Source organism: Danio rerio, chromosome 7 (genome assembly GCF_049306965.1).
Source record: "Danio rerio strain Tuebingen ecotype United States chromosome 7, GRCz12tu, whole genome shotgun sequence".
Classification (NCBI taxonomy): domain Eukaryota; kingdom Metazoa; phylum Chordata; class Actinopteri; order Cypriniformes; family Danionidae; genus Danio; species Danio rerio.
This window is the reverse complement of record NC_133182.1, coordinates 66,510,001-66,530,000: the sequence shown is the minus strand read 5'-3', so window position 1 is coordinate 66,530,000 and position 20,000 is coordinate 66,510,001. Positions and strand designations below refer to the sequence as shown.

General features: G+C 34.1%; 1 protein-coding gene across 5 annotated transcripts in view; it reads right to left on the bottom strand.

The window, feature by feature from the left end:
• Positions 1-20,000, bottom strand: part of pcdh7b (protocadherin 7b) — a 251,783-nt gene that overhangs the window by 113,191 nt on the left and 118,592 nt on the right. For 2 of the 5 annotated variants that reach the window (NM_001365653.1, XM_021478011.3), the window contains exon 2: positions 4,323-4,539. The exons of 2 other annotated variants lie outside the window; for them this stretch is intronic. In NM_001365653.1, the coding sequence (NP_001352582.1) occupies positions 4,323-4,539 (217 nt within the window). The remainder of the gene's footprint in view (positions 1-4,322; positions 4,540-20,000) is intronic. One more of the 5 variants, XM_021478010.3, reaches the window with a different exon arrangement.

Sequence of the window (20,000 nt, the reverse complement as noted above, 5' to 3'; positions counted from 1 at the left end):
CAATATCAATGTGTATACAAGAAGACCATGTTAGATTTCAGAAAGCATAACTGAATAATTTCCAAACAGCCCGCTCCTCTCTGAAAAACCTGACTCAAATCTGTATTTTTAAAGTCACGGCACTGAACAGTAAGTATCTCCAAATCACACTCAAGTGCTGTGATCACACGCTAAAGAGTAAGTATGGATGTTGTCTAAGTCCCCTGAGAGAGCATTAAAAGCATTAAACGAACCTAACACCGACCCAAAAGACTCTGTCAAAGCGGAACTAACCCACAGCATGCCTAAGCCAATTATAGAGCCCAAATACAGACACACACACACACACACACACACACACACACACACACACACACACACACACACACACACACACACATATACACACACTCAGGACATCTCTGTCATGAAAGAGACATTGACTGTGACTTTGCTGGGCCGCAAGTGTGACCGGCTGTGTATCTGTGTGTGTATGAGTCTCTGTGTGTGATGTTTGATAATGCATGAGCTCAGCAGAGCACATCAGCTTTTGAAAATTTCCAGCGTCAACTTCTAACTGCATTGAATGCATAAGCTATTGTACTAATGTTCACTTCTGCTCAGTTCTAAGCCGAGCATAGTCTCCTGACTCTTCTATTTCCCCATATCTCCCCCTCTCTAAGCCTCCCTCACACACACACACACACACACGCTGATTCTCCTAAAGATTGGGAGCAGCAGGGTGAGGCATCTCTTTTATTTATCAGAAAGTGATTCATCTGTTTGTTTGTATCTGCCCTTGAAAGATCTTACAAGAAAGATAGAATGGAAAAGGAAGAGAGGGAAGAGGAAGAGACGTGAAGTGGAGTGAGCGAGTGAAAATGGAAGAGGAGATGGTGGATATGAAGGAGAACCAATCACTATAAGATCACTAACAAAACATGAGAAAATATATGTATGTCTGAATCTCTACACTGTAAAACTCAAAATGTTAAGGTAACTCAAACCATTTGTGGAAACCGATTACAATAAACATTTAAGTTCAAAAATTAATCCAAATGCGGACTGTGAACTTAATTAATTTGAGTAAACAAAGTAATTTGAGCACAGTAGAACCCTATAAATGAAGAGAACTCAAACCAACTGAGCACTGTAAAACCCAATAAGTTAAGGCAACTCAAACCATCTGAGAAAACCAATTGCAACAAACCATTTAAGTTAAAAAAACAAATCAATATGAGTACTGTGAACTTACTCCATTTTGAAGTAATGAGGTATTTAATTAACTTATTACTTTCAACACTGAGTTTAAAACTCTTTTCAAATGAATATAATTAATTTTCAGTCAATTTTGGGTTAACCACACTCATTTCATTTGATAAAGTTGACTGTTGTGTTTTACAGTGTATCTACTCAAATGTCCATGGTGTTTTGAAACTGTAGCCTTTGAGAATATAAAATTGCAACAATAGCACAATTGGATAACATTTAATATTTCAAAACTTTAAGAATGGAATAATGACGTTGTTTAATAATATAGTATAGGCATCACTTTATGTAGGGTTCCTTTTGTTCATTTGGTTAACTATAAGTTACATTGCAATTACATACCCAAGGAATTTAGTAATTTACGAGCCCTAAGCAATTCCAGCCATGAGGCCAAAGTCCTGAAATACTTTCTCTCTACTTTTATTAAATTTTTATTTATATTGCTGTTTTTATATCACTGAATCTTTTAAATGAAGATTGAAGTGATAATTATTTAATTTTTTTAAATATTTCCAAATAATATTTTTTCTTCTGGAGAAATTTTTAACATCATTTTAAAGACAAAATTATTAGCCACTTTAAGTTTTTTTTTTTTTTTTTTTTTTTCCGATAGACTACTGAACAAACCATTGTTAAACAACAACTTGCCTAATTACCCTAACCTGCAAACCTAATTAACATAGTTAAGTCTTTAAATGTCACTTTAAGTGGTATAGAAGTGTCTTAGCAGGGGGGCTAATAATTCTGACTTCAAATATATATAGACTGCTGGACTGCTCCATGATGGATATTTTATTTGGTATAATTATCATTATTGCATAAAAATACATTATTATAATAATATTACATTTGATTGTATACTAAATAATATTTATTACGTTAAAATTGTATTTAACTCTCAAAAAAAAAGTAAAAAAAAAAACATTATTTCTTGGGGCCCTAAGCAGCTGCTTACCTTGCTTATTGGTTAAGTCCTCTCCTGTACATACCAATTGATTACAAATACAGTATTTGCAGACTGTCCAGGTCATATATGCGGACACTGCACCATTAATAGACATTCAACCTACAATAACAAACTTCACAAGTACACGTACACTTACACTAACATTAGAGTCCATTTGTTGAATTAAGTTATGTTGCAACTAATTCTCGATAGACTATAAGTAGACTGTTATGTTGGGGTTAAGGTTAGTGTAGGTTGACATCTACTTGTTCGTGTCCGTTGAAGAAGCAGTATCAATAGATTATAAGTAGACAGTCTACTAATACTCAAACCGACCATCAAAATAAAGTGTTAAGGAGTCTACTAGCACTCTAATGAGAATTAGTTATGATGTAGTTGCAATTTAACTCATAATCAAAAAATAATATAAAAATAAAAAATGTTCAAGTGACCATCGACATAAAGTAATACCAAAATAAAGCAGCTTTTCAAATCCCATCAGCAAAAGTTTGCCTAATTTTCTCTCCTCGTCTCCAACAGAAGCTCTGACCGATGGCCAGATTTGCAGTTTTGATCTAATCAGCCCTGCATTGATCTCCTAGTGACCAATTATTTTGAGCTTACTCTGAATTAGCGCCAGACTTTAATTGAGGTTAATTTGGCGGAGAGCTGTTGAATGCAAATGGCTTCAGATCCTACCCAGCAAGTGGCCTAAAACAAATCCCACCTAGCCTCAAGTTTAATCTACTTTTGGGCCAAGCGATAAACTTAAAAAATCTCACCGTTCAGCAATTTGCCCATTCTAGCATGCATTTGTGAGCCCTTTTGACCTACGACCTTCTATAGGTCATGAGGTTTTAGTGTCCTGCGCCTGCTCTCAATGGGGTAACACGATACACAAGGCAAAATTTAGTGCCTTGGACCTAATAACTTGACTCTAGGAGAAACACTCGCTCCGGCTCTTCTAAAATCTGCTCCGATGAGCAAGCAGAACAGACATTCCACAGAAAATGGCTCGCTGAGCTCAACACAATACACACCTGTTGCTGATAAAGTATCGAATGTAGACAAGACAGCCCTTAATGTTCGACAACTGCTACCGAATACTGTCCTAACAGTGGCTCCATTGATAGAAACCAAACATTGGTTGGTTGGTCATTAACAATGGAGGTAACTGTTGACCACAGAGAGCTTCTACGGGGGGATAGGTAACTTCAGCCACAATGAAACAAGATCCACACTCTTACTGTTCAGGGCCTTTCACCTGTTAAACTTCTACAATATAAAAAGCCTGATAGGCACAGCGGCATATCCAACTGACAGGGATTACTGAAAAATGGCCAAAATTACTCAAGTGGAAATCAGATTTTTTGAAGCTTAGCACAACACAGTCCAGGCTGATAAAATATCTGAATCTATGGTCACACTTTATTTTGATGGTCTGTTTGTTGAATTTAATTTACATTGTATCTACATGCCAACTAATCCTCATTAGATTATAAGTAGACTGTTGGGTTGGGGTTAGGGTTAGTGTTAGGGTAAGTTGACATGTACTTGCATAGTTTCTTATAGTCAGTAAATGTCTGTTGAAGGAGCAGTATCAACAAATATTAAGCAGACAGTTTACTAATACTCAAAGGGACCATCAAAATAAAAGTGTTACCGAATCTATCTAGCACACAAGCAAAGATCTAGTGAATTAATGTTTATTAGACGGCATATGTCTCCACTGAAGCAGCCAAGATCTCATCTTAATATCTACAAGAAAACACAGTCAGGAGTATGCTACACCATATTTACTGACCTTTAGCTTTTATCCCCCGTAAACAGATAAATAAAATGAACTATATAGGTATGATTATATATGAGTGCTTATGAGATTCTACAATTACTGTTAGCGTATAGAACCAACCTAGCAATTCCTGCCTATTCAGACCTTTCTATTCATATATCTGTGTAAACCCCTGAATCTGTAAAGCGGTATTGTCAGCGTAGCCGTGTGTGAGTGTGTGGCCTTTTGTGAGAATTTCACTATCTTGTTGACTGATGAGTATGTCTCTTCTTATTTAACTGTTTGGCTTAACTCTGCCTTATCTTTTCTTTTTTTCTTTTTTGTGTTTGCCCCTACCATTTTCCATATGCTCTGCCTCACCGACACTGCCATCGGGCGTAGTCCTCTCATAGGCGTCTTCGGGTAGAGGGAGGGCACCTAGTCTGGGGCCGGACGAGCTCTTGCTGCTGGGCGTCTCCGACTCCTCCAGGCCACTGTCGTAGCAACTCTGCAGCGAGCCCTGGTGCGGGTCCTGGGGTTGGCTCACCACCGAGAAGGTCACTCGGCGGAACGGCTACAAGAAAAGAGATTGCTGGGGGTCACTGGACTGAAGAAGTCGAAGAAGAGGGGTTGATGGGTAGATTTTTTTGGGGGGGTGGGATAATTCTCAATTAAACTTATATACTGTAAGCGCTAGTTAGATTAGCGCACTGCGCTACATGATACAAAATGACACAACCAATTGCTCTTGAAGCAATACATATATAGTTGAAGACAGAATTATCAGCCGCTCTTTGAACTAGTTCTTTTTATTTTTTTTTTATTTTTTATTTTTTCCAAATGATATTTTACAGAGCAAAGAAATATTCACAGTATGTCTGACTTTTTTATTTGTTTATTTTATTTTTTTTTCTTTTGGAGAAAGTCTTATTTGTTTTATTTCAGCACTTGCTTAATTACCCTAACCTACCTAGTTAAACCAACTGACCTAGTTAAGCATTTAAATGTCACTTTAAGCTGTATAGAAGTGTCTTGAAAAATATCTAGTCAATTATTACTTACTGTCGTCATGGCAAAGATAAAATAAATCAGTTATTAGAGATGAGTTATTAAAACTATTATGTTTAGAATTGTGTTGGAAAAAAAAAAAAAAAAAAAATATATATATATATATATATATATATATATATATATATATATATAAATATATATATATATATATATATATATATATATATATATATATATATATATATATATATATATATATATATATATATATATATATATATATTCTCTCTATTAAACACAGATTGGGGAAAAAATAAAAAGGGGGGCTAATAATTCAGGGTGATTAATAATTCTGACTTCAACTGTATGTAGCGTTTGACAAGGAAACCTAAACAAATATATATAAATAAACAAAAAAATACTAATAAGCTGCACAGCACTTGTCTACTGGAGTCTTACATGAAAAAAAAAAATACAAATAAAAAAATGTTTGATAGTAAGTTTAATGCCCACAGGAGTAAGTGCAGATGCCACACTTGGCATTGTGGTTTAAAAATAGTGTGCGGAGGTCTGAAGGACGTCGAAGTCTCCTTGTGTGGTTTACTTTAAAGCAAAAACAGGACAAGAGGAGCAAGTATGGTCCCAATGGGAGATAGAACGGAACACATGGCTACAGGCTAATAAACAACCACATAGATACACACACACACACACACACACACACACACACACACACACACACACACACACACATACACACACATTTTTCAAAGTAAGTAAGGAACAAATAGGTGAAAGGATGCGCACAGGAGTAATAAACTGGTACACGGAGGCTCTTATGAATTTGTGCTCTACGCTTTGATTTTCATTTCCTCTTCCTCTCGAGTTGACTCAATTGAGAAATGGCACAAAAGGCAGCTTGATCGGGAGGAGATGACTGACAGGAAGAGAGACTAATTCTTTTGGTTTCAGTAAATAAAATAGATGAAAAGCAGGGAGACAAATTAAACTAGAAAAGACATAAAATTCTGATACGATTCGGTTCATTAAACTAAACTCGATATTCAGGAAATCAAAGGATCAACTCTTTATTTTCTTACTTGTTTTCTGCTGTTATCAAAGTGAAATGTCTTGTTTACTGATATCCTTTAGAACATCGGTTTCAAACTCAATTCCTGATGGGCCGCAGCTCTGCAGTTTTGCTTTAGTCCTATTCAAACACACTTGATCCAACTAATTAAGGTGTTTAAGAGTAGTCTTGACCACGTGGATTAGTTGGATCAGGTGTGCTTGATTAAATTGGAGCAAAACTATGCAGAGCCGCAGCCCTCCAGCAATTGAGTTTGAGACCCATGCTTTCGAACAGGGGGGCCCAAACTTGGTCCAGGAGGGCCGGTGTTCTAATTTAAGCTTCAACTTGCCTCAACACACCTGCACGGATGTTTCTAGCAAGCCTAGTAAGATCTTGATTAGCTAGACCATGTGTCTGATTAGTGTTGGAACTAAACTTTGCAGGAAACCAGCTCTCCAGGACCGAATTTGTCCATCCCTACTTTAGAACAATGGTTTCAGACTCAATTCCTGGAAAGCCACAGCTCTGCATAGTTTATTTCCAACTAACTCCAACTCGCCATTTACTTAAGAGTCTCTAGTAGTCTCGAACACCTTGATTAGTTGGATTAGGTGTGTTAGCTTCTGTTTTATTTATTTATTTTTAATGGGGAGAATCAATTTGTTGTCACTAATTAACTGCTCTATTAAAGTTAATCTGGGTTAAACAAGATGATGACTTTTTGTCCTTCATATACCAATGAAATACACCGAGATATAGAGAATATATAGTCTCTGAGCTAAATGAGTGGCTGGAAGAGAGAAAGAATGAAAACACGAGCAAGACAGAGAGAGAGCTGAAAGGTGGAAATTAAATTTTGATAATTTAACTAGCATTGGAGCCTTGTAATTAAACCATTGACTCTTCCTGTCTGGGTAAGTGAAGGCAGAGGGTGGAAAAAAAGAAGAAGACAATGGAGGAGAAGTGATCCTTCCACCCTCCCATCATCCGTCCCTTCTCTCTCACTCTCCAGCCTATTACTTACTCAAATTATCCTTCGCTGATCTGTGCTGTTTACTGTGTTTGTGCTGTGAACTGAAAAATAACTCAAAACAAATCAACTGAAAGAAAACCTGTAATTATGTGTGGTGGTCATGACAGAAAACAAAGAATTTCTCTAAATCTTCTCTATGAAATCATTGAGGTGGAACCTTTTAAATGGATGAATTAATGAATAAATGTATAAGCAAGCTAAATAATGACTTCAATAAATCAATTTAATATTTACACACAAAAAATCTGTCACTTTACAATGGGTTTTCATTAATTAATGTTAGTTAATACATGTACTAACATGAAATAAGAATGAACAATGTTGTACAGCATGTATTAATCATAGTTCAACATTTACTAATGCATTGTTAAAAGTTGTGCTTGTTATTTAAAGAACTGCTAATTACTATGAATTAAAAATGAACTAAGAAATTAATAGTTATTTTCAATAACTAAAGTAAACAAAGGAAACTGAATATGAATACATTCTTAGATAATTGTTTTGTTTTAATTGTTTGTTCATGTTAGTACATGCATTAACTTATGTAAACTAATGGAACATAATTGTAAAGTCTTACAAGGAAAACTTAAAATCAATAACAATGAAATAGTGTATGGTTCTATGCTAAAACAATGAATGTTTTAGGCTTTAAACGCATGATAAAAATGAATAAATTAATTAATTAATTTTAATTATAAAATTATATAATTAATTATAAAAAAACATAACAAATACAATTCTCAAATTACTAAATCTGTTGATCAGTTGAATCTGTTTTATTTATTACTATTATTAGTAATATTAATATGCTTCTTATTACTTTTTAAAAAGGATAAAATAAATAGCATACATTTGATAGTCAAATAAATACATTTAAAAGTTTAGCCTTAAATTAAAATTAATAGCTATTATAAATTAATTGAATCAAGTTATCAAATCTCATTTTTTTTCACTGTTTAATTTAAACATTCTGATTAAAGAGCAGCAAATAAATTTCTCATTTAGATTTTATGTTTGTTAACATTAAAATACAGAGGTGTCTCTAAAAATGGACACCTTTATAATGAAAACATTTGATTGCTTTCCAAACTGTTTATGTTAATTTAGAACAAAATTGTTGTATTTCAAAGAAAACCCACAAAGATCGACATGTTCAGATATTATTATTATTATTATTATTATTATTATTATTATTATTATTATTATTATTATTATTAATAATAATATTATTGTTGTGTATTATTATTATTATTATTATTATTATTATTATTATTATTATTATTATTATCATTATTATTATTATCATTATTATTATTATTATTATTATTATTATTATTATTATTATTATTATTATTATTTTTATTATGAGTATATGTCTGTTCAAAAACGCACCCAAAACCTAGAGTGGCAACTTTTGCTCCACTTAAAATTGTATGTACAAAATTAATTTGGGAAACAGCATCTATTTATCACTATAGAGCGTGCACAGCTACATGAACCGACTGTTTTGAGGATTGCATAGGAGGGGCGACAACGCCTGTAAAAGAAAGGAAGGGAATCCCGCCATTTTCATATTTATTTTAAAGTGTTTTAACACCTAAATAGAAATTAAAGCACAGAATAAATTCACATTTTTTCACCTCTTTGATGTATATTGCCACAGTTCAAAGCATTCATTCATTCATTCATTCATTCATTCATTCATTCATTCATTCATTCATTCATTCATTTAAATGCTAACATTCATTTAAATCCAACTTTGTTAGATAATAAAGACAACCCTTTTAGAATATGCTTTGTCTGTCTATCTACAAAATAATAATTTGTTCTAGAAATAAAGGCCCTTGCTGGTAATAGAGATAAACACTAACCAAATAACCGACCGACCAAAAAAATAAAAATAAAAAAACACCGCTCCAACAACAGCTTTCTCCCCCTAACCCCTGCAAAAAAAAAAAATAAATAAATAAATAAATAAATAAAATAAAATAAAAATTGGCTGATGCATTAAATAGACACTAACAAAGCAGTTGCGTCTGTGTTTGCCTCTGGCCTTCTCCCCACTGCCCCACTTCCTGTCACTGCACATTTTCTTTCAGGAATATTAAACAAGACGGAGCACCATCATTCACTCCTCTTTTTCTTTCCAACTCGCTGCTTTTCAGACTGAGTGGCCTAACGCTCATCATTACTCCAAATTGTCCCTTTAATTTGACACGTCGCCATAATCTTGGCATTTGTATTCTGTCAGGTTAGCAGGGTCTGCCTTACAATGTAAAGTAGTGTACACACATACACATGCAGATACTTGTAAAGCTTTATTCATTCATTCTTTCACTCATTCATTCATTTTCTTTCAGTGCAGTTTCTTTATTCATCAGGGGTCACAACAGTGGAACGAACCACCAACTTATCCAGCAAATGTTTTACACAGTGGATGTCCTTCCAGCTGCAAGCCAACACTAGGAAACACCCATACACTTTCACATTCACACTCATACACTACAGCCAATTTAGTTTATTCAATTAACCTAAACCACATGTGTTTGGACTGTGGGGGAAACCGGAGCACCCGGAGGAAACCCACAACAACGCAGGGAGAACATGCAAACTCCACACAGAAATGCCAATTGACCCAGCTGGGGCTTGAACCAGTGACTTTCTTGCTGTGAAGGGGACAGTTTTTACCACTGAGCCATCTAGCTGCCACAGCTATATTTATGGAGACTTTATTTAGATATAATGTTTTTACATATGATGGTTTTCAACCCAAACCATCCCTTAAACCAACCCTCACATGAAACAATCAGCATTTTCAACTTTTCAAAATACTTCATTATGTGTGATTTATGATCTATTTTTCTCATGTGAACCCCAACAAATGTCCCCACAAGGTCAGCATGTTGTGCTTTTGCTACACTTGTAGGGACATTTGGTCCCCACAATGTTAGCAATACAATGTACAGACACAAACAAACAAACAATCAAACAAACACATGCATACTTTTATATGTTGTTCTCGCTGACTCTCCATATACTCCATAATATATTTGTGCAATTTACTACGTAGTTCAAAAACTGTGTACATTTACTTTACCTTGGGGACATTCTTACTGCAATATCGGTACTTTAACGCCACTACTTTATGTTTTCTTGTGTATGGGGGTTACTAAAAAAAAAAAAAGCCCTGTGATTCTTTTCCAATCTCATTGCACATCAAAAGGTAAATCACAACAAAATGAACTACCTCATGACATCAAACTGTTTGGAAGCATTAAAAGTGTCCAAGAAGATGTCTAAAATCTTTACACACATTGACCCAGAGACTGTTTTCATGCATGTCACTGATGAGATGATGACTGATGTTTACTGTATGATGACCGAAATGGCCATAAACACACTGCAGGCACGTCAACGTGATGTCCAACTAACGTTGTACCCCAACAGCGTAGGGACGTTGCATTTTGTTTGTAAATGAAAACTGGGTTGACATCAGATCTCAACATCAACGTTGTCATTATTGTCCCACCTAATATCAACTAAATATTAACGTCTAATAATGTTACAGCTTGACGTTGTGTGGACGTTACTAATATGACATCTATCAGACATTTGATTTTGGTTGCCATAGCGGATGAATAAATGTCAATATTTGACGTCAATATGACGCTGGTTTAAGACGTTGGCTCGACGTTGGATTTTGGTCACTTTCTTACACAACCTAAAATCAGCCACATATCAACGTCATTTGACGTCGTTATTGGATGTCAAAATATTACTGTCCTCATACGCTGGCTAGACATTGAATTATGGTCACCTGATGTCACAACCTAAGCTAATAAAAACATCTTATGATGTTGTGTGCCTGCTGAACAATCACTAAATGCACTACAGAATGTTATGTTTACACGCATTCACACATTACATGTAAATGCATCAGCATTTTATAGTGTAATACTCAATTCTTAATACTCAAATACTTTTGAAAGAGTATTTTTTATTCATACTTTAAGTAATATTTACAACAGATTTACTCTACTTGCACTACATTTTTAGGCAAGTAATGGTAAATTTACTTAAGTATTTTTCAGTACTCATTCCACCACTGAATACCCTATCCAATCCTCACAGGAAACATTTGGCAAATCTGAATGTCAAATCATCCCGTCAAGTATGATTTTAAGCAATTTGAATTACCGGGACACAAGGTAAGTTTTGCACAAGGCAAAAACTATGATATTCTTGCTTCGTCATCTCACAGATAGCAATATCTAGAATATTCAGATAAAATTAAGGAAATCGTTTGCATGTATTTGGCATTCATTCTTATGCTGCATTAATTTATTTATATATCTCTTCCGTTTCTCTGGCTAATGTAGAAATCTTGGCAATAAATCATGTTTCCGTGTAATTACAATCAACATTCAACAAATGAATTGAAATAAATATTCATGGACTAAAAATTTCACTTTGGATAGTCAAACATTTGTTGCATAATTAAATAGAAGCCCACAGGGGGTCTTGCTTCTGCGCTGAAATAACGGATCAAAATGATGTTTATGTATCAAAGCCCCATTCTTTCTTTTTCTCTCTCTCTCTCTCTCTCTCTCTCTCTCTCTCTCTCTCTCTCTCTCTCTCTCTCTCTCTCTCTCTCTCTCTCTCTCTCTCTCTTTTCTCTACCTCCGAAATGAAATGGCTGCCTCTGCAGCTAAGTGTGACAGCAATCAAAGTCCCACGCTGAAGAGTTGAAGCTTAAATTACCCACAAATGAACTGAACTTTAGATAAATTGGTGGAGTGTGGCATTATGCTTGGTGCAAATGCAATTTTCAAATATAAGAGTCAATGAATGTCATGCATGAAGAATGGCGGAATGGGAAAGTGGCTGGCCATACAAAGATAGATAGATTGGTTTATTGATAGAGCATTGATTGGCTGGGCTTCCCTACTGTGGAAGTGGCTTTATGAGGGACGGATTTAATTAAATTTGGAGCATACATGTGTATGTTCATCCTTCCTGGGCTATTCTTAGTGGTAGTTTGAAAAGATGTAAGACCCCCTGATGAGATGCACACGACTTTCATTTCTGCTAGTCACATGCTTTGTCTTCCTTTTTTTTTTTCTTTTTTAGCAAACGAGGTCAGGTTATGGCCATGGTGAACTGAAAACTGCTTACCTGTTTAACATTAGTAAAGGTATTTCAGCTTGGTAAATGTGTTCAGTGAATTCAAAGTTGTTTTACCTAGTATACATGATAAATTCAATTTAAAATGTATACGCTTATAAGTGTTTATTTAAATAAAACAATAGATATTATCTAGTGCACCTTCCATCCTTTGAAAAAGCTGTGTTTTGGTGATTTTGGAAATAAATAAAATAAAATAATAAAAAATAAGGACTTTTAAAAATAATAAATGTGACCATGGGTTATTGTTTATTAATAGCATTATCATTATTAATTCATTAAATTATTCATTAATTTTCTTTTAGGCTTAGACCCTTTATTAATCTGGGGTTGCCACAGCGGAATGAACCGCCAACTTATCCAGCATGTTTTTACGCAGTGGATGCCTTACCAGCCGCAACCCATCTCTGGGAATTATTATCATTATTATTATTATTATTATTATTATTATTATTATTATTATTATTAGTAGTAGTAGTAGTATTAGTATTGTTATTTTTGTTGCATATATTTATTCATTTATTTATTTATTTATTTTATTTAAATGTATGCATCACATGACAGTTTAATTGTTATATTATTATATTATAATAATATAATATTATTATATTATATATATATATATATATATATATATATATATATATATATATATATATATATATATATATATATATATATATATAAATATATATATATATATATATATATATATATATATATATATATATATATATATATATATATATATATATATATATATATAAAGTTTTGCATTTATTAATAGTTTGCTATAGGTCAATATTTAAAAATGGACTTTTGGAAAATTAATGTGTTCAAAATACTGAGAAAACTACCAAATTAAGTTCTTAGCAATGCACATTGCTTTTCAAAATTAGTTTTAAAATATACACAGTAAAAGATTTACAAAACATCTTCAAGCAACATGATCTGTATTTAGATTTTTTGGCATAAGACAAAAATCAATAACCTTGACCAAAACAATGCATATTCGTCCATTGCCAAAAATATGCTCATGCAACATAAGACTGCTTTTGTGGTCCAGGGTCACAAATGGCATTTTGATGTGTCTATATCTATGATGTGGCATGACATAGGCACCTCATTTTAAATGACAACTCTTCAAGGTTATAGGTCTATATTCATTCATTTTCTTTTTGCTTATTCTCTATTTCAGAGGTCACCACAGCGGAATGAACTAACTGTTCTGGCATATGTTTTACGCAGCGGATGTCCTTCCAGCCACAACTTAAGAAAGCAAAATATAGGTCAATATGAAATAGAATAAAGCTTTTTATGGCGACGCAGTGGTGCTGTAGGCAGTGCTGTCACCTCACAGCAGAAAGATAGCTGGTTCGAGACTCGGCTGGGTCAGTTGGTATTTCTGTGTGGAGTTTGCATGTTCTCCCCGAGTCCAAAGACATGCGGTACAGGTGAATTGGGTAGGCTAAATTGCCCGTAGTGTATGAGTTTGAATGGGTGTGTATGGATGTTTCCCAGTGATGAGTTGCAGCTGGAAGGGCATCCACTGCGTAAAACCTGTGCTGGATAAGTTGGCGGTTCATTCCACTGTGGCGACCCCACATTAATAATGCGGCTAAGGCGAAAGAAAATTATTGAATGAATTAACCATTTTATGCCTAATGTACAGTAATCATCCAGTGTAAGTTTTTGAGGTAAAACTGCTTGAAAACATTGTCACATATTTATACAATAACCACATGAAAGTCTTTCATTGTAAAGTCTAGAGAAAATTGACTTATTTGAAATGATTGCACTATATTTATATTAGTATATGGGACATTCTAACAGAAATGTACATTTTCACTTATAAAAATGTGACAGGGCCTGACTTAAGCTTGTCATACACAAAAAATCATACAAAAACAAGAACAAAATCAATTTCAATAACAGAACGCACCCTTGATCACCATTATCTTCCCCTTTATCAAATGATGTCACTTTTGAGTCATGACCTTAAAGGTGTAATCTCATATTCTATGTTGAATTTAATGCAAATGTGACAGGACTGATAGAAACACGGGGCGATTGCTAATGTATTTGTATTACATATTTGTAGTATTTATTTGTGGAACTGATTTATAATGTCATGTTCTTAATCAATTGATGTGAATGATAACAGCTTAAACTTACTAATCCTGAAGTTTTTCTTTTTCTAAATAGTAGTTTTTTAACATAACAAAATATTAAAGCTGTAGGTTTAATTGGGCTGAGGGCAAGGACATTGACAGGGTTTGTACATTTGTAAAGAAGCAAATCTGAGAAGCAAATGAAAGACATATTGCTTTACAGAACAACTCACAGAAATCACCCATCAGGCCATGTTAGATTATTTTATTATTATTATTATTATTATTATTATTATTATTATTATTATTATTATTATTATTATTATTATATTATTATTATTATTATTATTATTATTATTATTATTTATTTATTTATTTATTTATTTATTTATTTTATTTTTTTGGATTAAATACTTTATATTAACTGTATTTATGTTTTTATTTCAGATACAGATATTGTACTTTTCTGGTAGAATATCCCATATATGTTCCTTGTATTTTACCTAACCTGTTAGTAATATCCTAAACATTGGAATTCAAATAAATATGCCATTAAATAAATAAACAAAAAAACACTGTGTAAATCTTTATATTTCAACAAATAATTGTGCATATACTATTATATAATCAAATTTACAGTAGGCATTTATGTAAAATCTGCCTCATGCAACATAAATAGCAATTTAATTTTAATAGTTGCTCCTTTGTAGAGTTACGTTTTATAGTAATGTGCAAATATTGTAATAGGGTTTTCTCTTCACACATTAGAATTGATGTATTGTTATTGTATTGTAAATATAATAAGTTAATAATACAGTATATCTGAGGTAATAAATGACTGTAAATATTAAGTGTACAGTGATGGTTATCATCAGAATAGGTGTGAAGACTATTTAAAAAAATAATAATAACATAAAATAAAAATAAATAAATAATAAAAACAAGCAGAATACCCAGCGGATTTGCATTCATTTCAGAAGTAACTCTATTCTGTAAACAAGCTCATTTGCTATCTCCTGAAACCTTTTTTTTCCCTCTCTCTCATCTTATCTTAGCAGATTGTGTGTATGTGTTTGAGAGTCTTGGGTGTATGTGGGTAGTAGAGTGACCTATATCCGTGAACCATGGAGAGCAGTGGTTTAGCCAAAAACACAAACTCTGAAGCCTCCTGTGTGTTTCTGCAATCAAGCAGACAAGCGAGGAAAGGAGAAGATGAAGTGAAGGAAGAAAAAGAAATAACATTAGATGAGATACTACTGCAGACCGGAAGAAAATCCAACTTGGGTGGTTATTGGGGTGGATGTTGGAAAAATCATAGAGCCAAACATTAATCAGTCAATGGTGTCTAGACGTGATGGCCTGGTGCTAGAACCTGTAATTAACCTCTGTTCAAATTTTCATAAGCACCCCGAGGGTGAACCACAGACTGCTATCTGATCGAGCTGCCAGTGTACGAAACAGCCCACGGCGAATGCTACTGTAGGTCAAAATAACCTGTAAATCAGCTCTGGGAAGAGCTTCGGGTTGTTTTGGATTCTCATACTTGGGCTATACAGTTAACAGTTAACTAAAAGTCAAGCCTTAAGAGACTGCCGGGAGTGAAAGATAAGCATTCCGATGAACTAAAACTCAAGAAGAACAATGCACTTTATCTTTATTTCCAAAGACCTGTGATCTGGAAATCACAGCCAATAAGATTAATGCAAAACTGATCGCTGATCTTAATCTTGCTTCACGTATGATTCCATTTAAAAGAATTATAAAGATCATGCGGAAAAAAAAAAAAAAAAAGTAAAATTTTCCATGGAAAAAAGTTCACGTTCATGACTAAACTATTGAAATCTTACAGATCCTCAGATCTCTATACACCTGATAAATACATACCTGTTAAAACCTGATATTTTCAATGAACCCAGTTTCCCACACCCACACAAACTTTTCTGGTAAAGACAGTTACAGCAACAGTTAAACAGTGTCAACAGTCAAGGTTCCGAAGGTTAAATAGGTTCAGCAGTGTTAATTGAGTTTAATAAAGTTTATGCTGCCACACAAATAACATTTACATTTAAATTGATGTATTGAGTGACGGATTGATTGAACTCTGCAAAAAGCTAAATTGAAGCTAAACAGTGTATTGATATGCAATTGACTTGTAAATTGCAATGTAGATTTGGTCAATATATATATATATATATATATATATATATATATATATATATATATATATATATATATATATATATATATATATATATATATATATATACACTGTATATGTGATCAATAGTCCTGATAGCATATTTTTAGGTCACTGTAAATTATTAAGTTAATCATGTTCTAACTTAATTTAATAAGGTATGCAAGCTGTATTAGGCCAGTTTGACATAATATAAAAGCAATAGACTCGTAATAGACTAGATTCAGCATAAACATTTAAGTCAACAAATTATTTACAATGCAAAAATGTGTCCTCAACCAAACATTAACATTTAGTCACCATTCTTAACATAAAAGAAGATACATTTTAAAAATGCTGGGTACAATTTGGGTTAAACTCGGGGTTAAATGTTTAAATAAAAATTATATGACAGCTTCAAATCAGTGATTAGCTTTGTACCCAAATGTGGGTGCAAAAAACATTAGCATTTGTTTAGGGTAAATTGATTGTTTTGCCCAGTCAATTCTATAGAAAGTCGATAGGTAATTAAGTAAGTAACCATACTTGCCATACTTAACATAAAAGAAGATACACTACTGGTTAATATTCGTGAAAAATGTATTAATATGCTGGATAATATTTGGGTAAAATTGGGACAAACCCAACCTATGGGTTAAATGTTTAAATGAAATGTAAATGTCAGCTTTAACCCCATGTTTATGTCATTACCTACCAAAATGTGGGTGTAAATAACTCAGCATTTGTTTTTATTCATAATCGATTGTGTTGTTCATTCAAGTCTAGAGTAAGTAAGTATCTAAGTAATTACGTAAGTAAGTAAGTGGGTAATTAAGTAAGTAAGTAAGTATACTAATCATACTTAACATAAAAGAAGATACACTATAAAAGTGCTGGGTAAAATAGGGACAAACCCAACCTCTGGGTTATATGTTTAAATGAAAGTTGCATGTCAGTGTTAACCCAATGATTAGGTTTGTACCAACCTAAAAGTGGGTGTAAATAAGTCAGCATGTGTTTAAGGTAAACTGCTTGTGTTACCCATTCAAGTCTATAGTAAGCAATTAAGTACTCACTTAAAACAGTTGGGTGTATAATAACCCAAAAGGTAAACCAATACTGGGTTGTTTTGGCTCCGCCCTACTGTTGGGTTATATTAATATTAACCCAACAAGGTAAGTTGTTATGGATGTAATCCAATAAATGTTCAGATTAACCCAACATTGCAACCCAATATTTTAAACCCTTCTATTGGGTAACATTATTAACCCAATGTTTTTTTTTGTTTTTGTTTTTTTTTTGAGTGTAAGTAACTATACGATTAATAAATAAATATCATGGAAATACATATGCAAATATTTGAATTACAAAATAATAAAATAAATAATAAATTGTGCTGGACAGAAGAAATATGCTTGTTTTGTTTTTGGTTTTGCAACAAATAGAGGGTAATAAATATAAGTCATTGCTTTTGACAAATTAATAATAAAATAGTGCATTATATAATATGGTTACATTTAAAGTGGCTTTTGTGTCAAATAATGTATCTATGTACAAAACCCTATGGCTCCCACCTGTAAAAGTCTGAATGTTTCTCAAAATAATGATAAAAGAGTGGTGTTTAATCTCTTGCGCCCTAGACATCTTAAGTCTAAAAGGCATGGCAACACATTAGGCAAGGAATGTGTGTGTTTAACAGACAAGCAGAGCCCCTGTTGCGGAGGTCAGGGAGTTTTGTTTATCCTGGAGCTCGGGGAGGCTCAGGTGTCTGCTTTGTCTTAAGGGATGACTGGCGCTGGTCAGGCTTCATTTCTCCTCAGCCTTCCTGCCTATGAGGACCTCCAGATGGGCTCTAGACCTCTTGAGACCTGCTGGAGTTAAGCCAGGTCTAAGGTCTTTCTGGCACCGCATATATCAACACACCTCACTGGAGGCGTTGAAAACTTCCAGGGCAGATTTTTACAACCGGACCACTTCCTCAGAGGAGAGCACTTTTGATATCTTACCCAAGTCTGTTGTGTTTCAGTCGAGCGGTCTTACTCTAAGGGACCCCTGAATATATTTAAGCCTACCCACAGCAAACATTAAACAGTTTCGGGGCACTTTTGAAGCCCTCCTTTGATTGCCGTCCACAAGTCTACAGCTTTTACGAGGGCCTCTTTAATCATTTTTTAACCCATCAAGTGGCCTTTTCATGGACAAGCCTCAAACTCAACTGATCAGCACTTCAAGAGCATTCCTTCACAAAAAATATAAAGCCTTCAGACACTTGAAAATAGTTTCTCCTTTCTTTTCCTCTCCCTCTGAAGTTCCTCAGACAAAACCTTTAGAGTTCGTTGACTGCCTTTGAATGTAATCCTTTTGGAAGGCACCGAGGCATGGATATCTCACCTGGCCTGATCATTCATTCATTCACTCGTTCATTCATCTGCCTGTTTTTCTTGTCATCCACTCCACCTCACACTCTCGCAATGGCATAGCGATGAATCGCTTCTTGCCTTTCCAGTCCATTTCCTCTCAGGCCAACTTCGCCCTTCCGCATGCCAAGTGTTCCAGATGTTCATGCCTTTGCCAAACAAAACACTGAGGATGTTAGTCACTGTAGTGAAATTAGCCGGCCTTGTTTATCAGCGTTCATACATTCTTAATCAAGAAGGCAGTGTTTATATGTGGAGCAAAGTGTGTAGAATCATTTTCTCCTATATATTCAACACAAACAAAGAACTGCTCTTATTCTAATCAAAAACTGGGGGCCAATGAGGCTCCTCGGGTACATCATTTTCCTGTTTTTTTTTTATGACTGTGGAAACCTAGGCTTCCATTAATCTTCCTAAAAGTAAATTTATGCCAATTAATATCCAAATTGCGAAGAAAGGAATGAGTGAAGTGGACTTAGTTGAGCAGATCTGGGATTTGACACCCCAACCATTGTTCAACTAAAATCAAAGCACATCACACCTGTCCTCAGGTCTTTACACTGGCTCCCAGTTACATTCAGAACAGATTTTAAAGTATTATTACTTGTCTATAAATCACTAAATGGCATAGGACCTCAATACATTACATTGCTCACTGAATGCAAGCCTAACAAATCACTCAGATCTTCAGGATCAAGTAAATAAGCAAAAGTTTAGTCAAAGCAGGGTGAATCGGCCTTCAGCTAATACGTGCCCCGCTCATGGAATCAGCTTCCAGAAATGATCAGATCATTTTTATTTTCTTATGTCTTTTATTCATGCTTATGTAAAGCATTTTGAATTACTGTTGTGTATGACACGTACTATAGAAATAAACTTGCCTTGCCGTGCCTTGCCTTGCCTTGCTTTGCCTTGCCTTGCCATTTCAACAAAAAATAGTTCAGCATTTATGAGTTTCCAGAATTCATAGTAATTTAAAGCAGAATTCCTGGCTGTGTTTTATTCCCAGTATGGCCAATTCCTTTCCAACA